This window comes from Pelmatolapia mariae, linkage group LG3_W, assembly GCF_036321145.2.
Source record: "Pelmatolapia mariae isolate MD_Pm_ZW linkage group LG3_W, Pm_UMD_F_2, whole genome shotgun sequence".
NCBI lineage: Eukaryota > Metazoa > Chordata > Actinopteri > Cichliformes > Cichlidae > Pelmatolapia > Pelmatolapia mariae.
The window spans coordinates 43,682,118-43,689,283 of record NC_086229.1 but is presented as its reverse complement, the minus strand read 5'-3'; the positions used below and the strand labels follow the sequence as shown (position 1 = coordinate 43,689,283).

The 7,166-nt window shown below is 44.2% G+C and overlaps 1 protein-coding gene across 1 annotated transcript in view; it reads left to right on the top strand.

Moving 5' to 3' along the window:
* The first annotated feature begins 3,475 nt into the window (after positions 1-3,475).
* The window catches only part of nhsl2 (NHS-like 2), a 221,637-nt gene continuing 217,946 nt past the window's right edge, over positions 3,476-7,166 (top strand). The window contains exon 1 of the mRNA XM_063468240.1: positions 3,476-3,782. Coding sequence (XP_063324310.1) covers positions 3,476-3,782 — 307 coding nt within the window. The remainder of the gene's footprint in view (positions 3,783-7,166) is intronic.

Genomic DNA, 7,166 nt, shown 5'->3' with positions numbered 1-7,166 from the left:
GGTTACAGGAAAATCATACTGAACAGAAATCAGATTTTGTCTTCAGACCGCGACGCTGGGAGTGGGTGTAAAATGAATTTGGTTGCGGTTACAGAGCTTACTTTTCAGCCCTGAGAATTTCACGTGAACTTAAGGTGGTATAAGGGCTCAGAAATGCTGGAAAACAGAAGGCAAATTAAAAAGTACACCCCTGTGTACTTTGAGGGCATGTACTGTAAAGAATGGCTCCAATGTGCACTAATTATAAAAAACCTTTTAATAGTACACGTCTGATTGTGATCATACAGGATATGCCGGACTGTTGATAGACTCTGAGGGTGTCACACAGATATACACTATTTTGCTACATCTCCAAATATATATATAAATCTCCTAGGGAATTTCAGGGCGGTGTACTCACCCACCTAAGTGGAGTATATTTAGTTCTGTTTGCTGATGTTAAAATGGCGATGTGCAGGTGTAATATTAAGCTCCCACTGGGGTTAAAATAATACACCCACTGATATTTGTGTTTGCTACATGAGGCCTCGGGATACGCGTTAGAAGAAACCCAATACACCTACATCGTTTCTGTGTTGAATTATCTTTAACTTTTTAATCACAAGGCGCTGCAGCAGCAGCAGCAGAAGCAGCTCGGTTATTTGAATTTATCTTGTTTTTGTTTTTTGGTAACAGGGCGGCGCTGACACTGACTCATATTGATGTCAAAGAACTGCAGAAAGAAAAATCTGTGAAAATATCTGAGCAACACTCAGACGATATCAACTCGGAGCTCCGCTTTAGAGCTTCTGAGCTTTCTCCTCCATCCTCCTCCAGCGGGCATCAGATGGAGTTAAGTATGGAGGTCCATTTGTGCCAAAATTATGTTTCCATAGCTACACTCTGTGTCGACTGACTTTCTTTTCGACTTTGAACTACACTTCAGTTTTGACTGAACACATTTTGTTTTTTGCCCCTGAATGTGTGATTTCAGAAACTTGGGTGTCGTTTTTGACAGTTTGATCATCACTGCAAACAGCTGGTTCAGAACAGTTTTATCATTATGGGAATATTTAAAAACTCAGAAGGCTGGTGTCAAAGACTGAAGTTGAGATGATTATTCATGCTTTTATCTCTTCCCATCCGTCCATCTACCCAGTGCTTGTGACCAAAGGTGAGGGTAGGGCCAAAGATCAAATGATAAATCCACAGCTCTACTCTACTGAGCTCTCTCTTCACCACGCTGGTCCAGTTCAGCATCCACATCACTGCAGGAGCGGCTGTCAGTCCCCCGCTGCCCTCTCTCCTCACTCATCAATAAGACCACAAGACACCTAAACTCCTCCACCTTGGGCAGCCTTTTCCTAGCAATTTGTCACCAAATCAGAGCTAGTCAGTTAAATGATTTTAATGCTACAGCAGCCGACATGGTGGTAAGTGTGAATTGCAGACTGTAAAATATGTGGTCGATTCTCTTTCTGAAGCAGCCTGCCTCCAAAATTAAAAACCTTCAATCGATTTAAAAACTCTTAAAGTTCAGCCAAAAATCCTGACACACGAACATAGTTTTGGCACAAATGGACCCTCGCAGAAAGAACTGTTTGTGTCAAACCAGGTACTCTAAAAAATCAGTCCTCACATCTGTGGAGCTAGACGACTGAAACAAAGGACTCGTGATCTGAGCTGTCACTGTAACGACCTGCAGGCTCAGATAAAATGACGTTAGGCATGTGTAATGTGTTTGAGCACTGCTGTGTCCCCATCTGGAAATCTGGGTCTGGAGCGGAGGTCTGCACATGTATTCAGCTTATGGAGAAGAAAGATTTGGGGATGTAGGGGGTGGGGGGTGTGAGACGGTCTGACTTGGGAATTTCTGTTCCTCAGTTTTTCTTATCCTCCTCATTTTGAGACCCAGTTCTTTAAAGCGACCTCGTTTTTCACTCCGCACAGCCTCCGCTGACACGTTTGGCTCTGTTTTGGAAATCTTGCTTCTTATTTTGATCTTCATTTTTGGGCCAATTGATGTCAAAACTGCTACTGGACAATCCAAAAACATTTCATGCCTACACTCAGCTGCCATTTTAATAGGTAGACAAAGTCAGCGCCTCCTACCACTGAAACTCCCCTCTCAGTCTGCTTACAGACTTTTAACCAAACATTTAATCCCTGGGATATCAATATAAGAGAAAAAAAGTGCATTTTCAGTAGTTTGTCTCAGTTTTTCTACACAATAAATATGTAGAGTTAGAGAAACAGTTCTAGTAGCTCACTGCCCAGACTCTCTCCTGTATTTATGAAACACAAAGTTTTGGTTAGTTCACCTAAAACTTCTCTGTTATTTAATTGTTTATCTTAATTATTTTGAATATCAGCAGGGGGGATATCAGCAGGAAAAGCTTAAAACTTATGATAATACAGTTTAAAGTTTAAAATCTACGCTCTCCTTCACGTTTTCAAAAACCTTTCAGTGGGCCGGATTGGAGTCTTTGCCAGGCCAATTCTGGTCCCCTCGGGCCTCATGTTTGGCACCTCTGCTCCACATGTTAAAAAACTGGCTGCAGTCAGTGAAGACTACCGTGGATGTGTTCTGGCTCACAGTCTGCAAGGTGCTGCATGTGGCTGAGCTTAACACCTCTCCACGCAAGCTCCCCCACCCATAAAGTGAGGAAATCAAAGCGCGCTCCCGACAGAAGAACGCAAAAGTTTTCGGACACGAGCTCCCACTCGCTTCGATCATTTCGATTTTGCACATGCACGCGTGGGCACAGACAAGGCAGTCACGCGCGGCTGTGGTGGTGGTTGCGGTGATGCTGCATGAAGAAGATGATCCATCCCCTTCTCTGTCCTCCTCCATCTTCTCCTCCTCCTCTCTTCATCTCTCCCTCCTTCAGGCAGGTTTCCTCCAAGGGAAACACCAGACTGTTGCGCACTGTGTCGCTGCGTCAAGCCCGACATAAAAAGATCTGACGCGGGGTGAATCTTTTCACAATAAAAGCATGTTTGAAATATTAAAAGGGTGTAAAGAGTAAATGAAATGCTATCAAAGTAGCGATAACAGCGCAAAATGTGTCATAAAACAGAACCATATTTCTATACGTGAAGCTGAATCTGCATAAAACTAATCGGTTCAGGGGTTTCATATGTGCGCAGATTCCCCGATAAGAATCGCAGTAAATTCGGGCTTTAATTTTGAAGCTTTAACAGGAAATCTCGTCTGTCACACTCTTCCGATCTTGACTACAGTCCTCGCAGCAGCCGACTCTCTCCTCTCCACTGAAAAAAATAGAAAAATTTTTTCGCTTGCAGTCAAAAACAATGAGGGCGCACGACGCGCAACTCGCTCCGAGCCGCTCAGCCAGCAGCGCACTTTTACCTCCCGGAGGATCCGTGGCGTGTGGCTGTGCGCCACCCGGAGGGAGAAGGTCCACAGGGATATAACTTGACTGTCTGAGGAGTTTGATATTTTTGGAATCAGAGGAGGCGGGAGAGAGAAATCATGCCTTTTTGTAAACGCACGATACTTCCGAAAGATGTTTGCAAGCCCGACGGCAAGAGGCTGCAGCAGCAGCACCAGCAGCAGCAGGAACAGGGGGAGATTTTCGGGGACTTGGCGGACGTGTGCAGCTTCACCCTGTGCTCGGTGCTCCGTCAGCTCTCGGATTTGTCCCGGCACTCGGTGAGCATCCTGGAGGAGCTGGAGGGAGACCTTGTGTCCATCTGCCACCGGTCCTGCGCGCTGGAGGGCAGAGTGGTCCGACTGCAGAGGCACGTCGCAGAGCTGGTCAGCAAACCTCCACCGAGAAGTAAGAGAGATAAAAAAAAAAAGAAATGAAGAAGCTTAAGTTCAGCTGACGGAGCTCACACCTGCGCTCACTCCTGCAGAAGAGCGCAGCTGTTTGTTGGTTTGTTTTTAGTCTTGTGTGTGGTGGCATGAGTTGGGTGAAAGTTTTGTGGAGTCAGCGCGCGCTCTGACACTCTGGGGTTTCACTGTGACAGTCTCCACAGTGACAGAGGGCCAGCCCTGCACGTGCGCGTGAGCGAGTGTGATGTTTGTTATTGTCAGCTGTCAGCAGAGCGCTCTGCCTTCAGTTACTGCGGGAAACACCGCAGGTCACTTTGGGAAGATGAAACTACATGTTTGATTTAATTTGCTGACACGTGATGGTTGAGGAGGTGGAGTTCATGTCCGCTCGGCAGTGACCGAGGCTTCATAGCTGTTCGGGACGGCATGCGACTTTGGCTCAGGGGTGTACAGGTTTACCAGATGCCCCTGAAGGCAGCACGTTGTGGGTGTGGAGAGTGGAATGTGAAGTGGGTGAAAATGCGTGGATGTCATGAGTGTTTTAGAGTTTTGTCGCTGTGGTCTTCCCTCTTGTTTATCTGTAAACACAGTTTGACCTCAGCTGCCGGCTCCTCTGCCTGCGTGAACGATGTGTGAGCAGAGGCGTGTAACTGTCTCCCAGGGAGGGGAAACCGTGTCTACTCTGATCCTAAGAGCTTGGAAAGAAAGCGACTGGACTTATATAAGTTTGCTGAAGATGCTTCTTCAGTTCTAAAACCAAAAAGCGGAGAGGCTCAAGTATCTAAACCCTAGTGGGGTTTTCCCTTAGGAGGTGGTCATTGACCCACTATTAATCATGTGCGTCCAAGATGTGAGCTGTGAAAGCTGGAGTCTCATTAACAGGTTACTCTAGATTGTGGATTTTATAAGTGAGAGATGAGCAGAAGATTTAGTTATTTGGTGTTTAGTTATCAGAGAAACCAAGATGTTCTGGGAATCTGTTGCAGGCACATGTTTCAGGCTCACCTGCAGCCCTGGGCACAAATACAGATGTGCTGCTTAAGTGCTGAAATGAGGGTTAGGGTTAAAGACTTTGCTAAAGGAAAAGTAAAGAATGAGTAAAAGGGATTCAGTGCTTTTGACCACACGTTTACATGGTCATCGTGTCAAACACAGTAGCTCAGAAAGTTTTGAATGCATTCTGATAAATCTTTGCAGGGGTGTAGAGTGACGTCATCTAACATTAAAAGGTCTTCAAGGTCAACTTCAAGGCCTTGCAGTATGATAGTGTGGCGTGTATCGTCCAAATTATAGAAAGTACCATATAAAGATGTAAAACATCATGTCACGTTTGACCTCTGACCTCACCTTTGGGTTTCACATGTACCCTTCTTTCAGGTTGACCCCTAAAATATGTCATGTCTTGAAGGAAAATATTGCTAAGAGAGAGAAAAAGGTAATAATAAATTGTCATACTGATAATTATGTCAGGTATATTAAAGGTAAATAACACAAAGTTGTTTTTTACAGGTGCAAAGTGCAGGCTGCAAACTTAAAGTATGTTCATGAATATATATACAAAATACAATAGAGTTCCCTTAAAAGTAAATATGGCCCACAGAGTGAGCTGCCTTGGCAGAGGTTTGTGCTCTCAGAGTACTTATTGTTACACTCAATGTATCGCTAGCAGATATCGCTGTGCAGGTATCTGAGTGCCTAGAAAGAAGACAGCTGGACTTCTTTAGTTTCTTGAAGATCTCATGTACCATCCACACTTGTACCCTCAGGCCAGAGCTATATAACCCTGGTCTACCTCTAACTATGGCGGCTACATTTCTCACTTTGCACACTCATTGCTGTGTACTGCACATACAGCTGATGTGCCATTCTCCATTCATCCATTCTCTTCCGCTTATCCTTTTCAGGGTCGTAGGAGCCCATACCAGCTGTCTTAGGGCAAGAGGCATGGTACACCTTGGACAGGTCGCCAGTCTAAAACATAGACACAGACAACCATTCACACCTATGGGCAATTTAGAGTTTCCAATTAACCTATCCCCACTAACTTGCATGTCTTTGGTCTGTGGGAGGAAGTCAGTGGATTTACTAATGAAGAAGCCTCTCGGATGAGAGCATCTTTACAAAACTAAAGTGCAGCAGCTTTTTTTTTTAAGTACTTGAGGTTGCAGACTACACTTATCTTGAATTATACAACAACACTGTATATTAGTAGATTTGTTTTAAATTCACCACATTGTAACTAATTAAAGCTTTAAAATAAAAGATAAGGAGTTAAACCTTCAGTATTTGCATCTAAAATATAGCCCAGTAGCAGTAGAACACAAAAAAGTAGATGTATATTAAGTGTACTTTACTAAAGTAGTTGATTAAATGTACTGAGTGACATCTTACCAAGGGTGCTGTCAGTATGATCATCCACTGGCGTTGGGCATGTTTTGAAGCATCCTTTCTTCTAACTTTGAGTGTCGTGTTTAGTCTGTGTAGCAGACACATTTGGACCTATTCTGGCAGTTGTGGATTGGTTATGACTCTGGCAGATGTCTTGTGGTCCAGATGTGGTTTAAGAATCAGTGAACAAGGCTTGACATGAGGTATGGCAGATGCCTGGGTGGGCCAGATGTGGCCCAAATGTCATGACACTTGGCATCTGGCCCTTATAAGATAGACCTGTGGATGGCATCGGTAAAAGACCAAATAAGAAAAACCCAAAGAAAGATGCATATCAGTTCATAACCTCCAACGTGTATTTTGGAGTATGTTCTTTCTGTTGTTGGTAATTAAGAATTTGTCATTAAAATTATCAAAATGTACAAAGTGGACGATTCAGTGTAACACAATGAGTGGCCGTTTTTCCCATTGGTTTCTTTGGGGTGGCTCATGTGGTAGAGTGGGTCATTTACCAATTGGAAGGTCTGTGCTTCGATCCCTGGCTCCCCCAACCACACATACGACACATACCAAGCATGTTGGTGCTGTAGCATTTGTGGCTGAGGTTATAGAGCAGGTTGCCTACCAATAGACATCTCTGGCTTTTCCACTCCATGTGTCAAAGTGTCCTTGGGCAACATAGTGAACTGGACAGGAAGACCTTTACAGCCACAGCTATCGCCCCCTGGTGGTCATTAAAATAGAATGCAGCTTTAAGGGATTCCCTTGTTGGCTTCTCTTTTCAGACCTGGAAGCTTAATTCATCTTCTGTCCTGTGTATGGCAGCGACGTCAAACCCATTTTACACTGTGGGCCACATACATAACTACATACCAGACCACTGAAACTCCTCTTTTTGTGGGTGTGAGAAGTTTAACTGCACATTTAACCACCGAGATATCTAAACATACGAAAAAGACGACTTTATCAGTAGGAAAAACTGTAAAACCAAATTAGA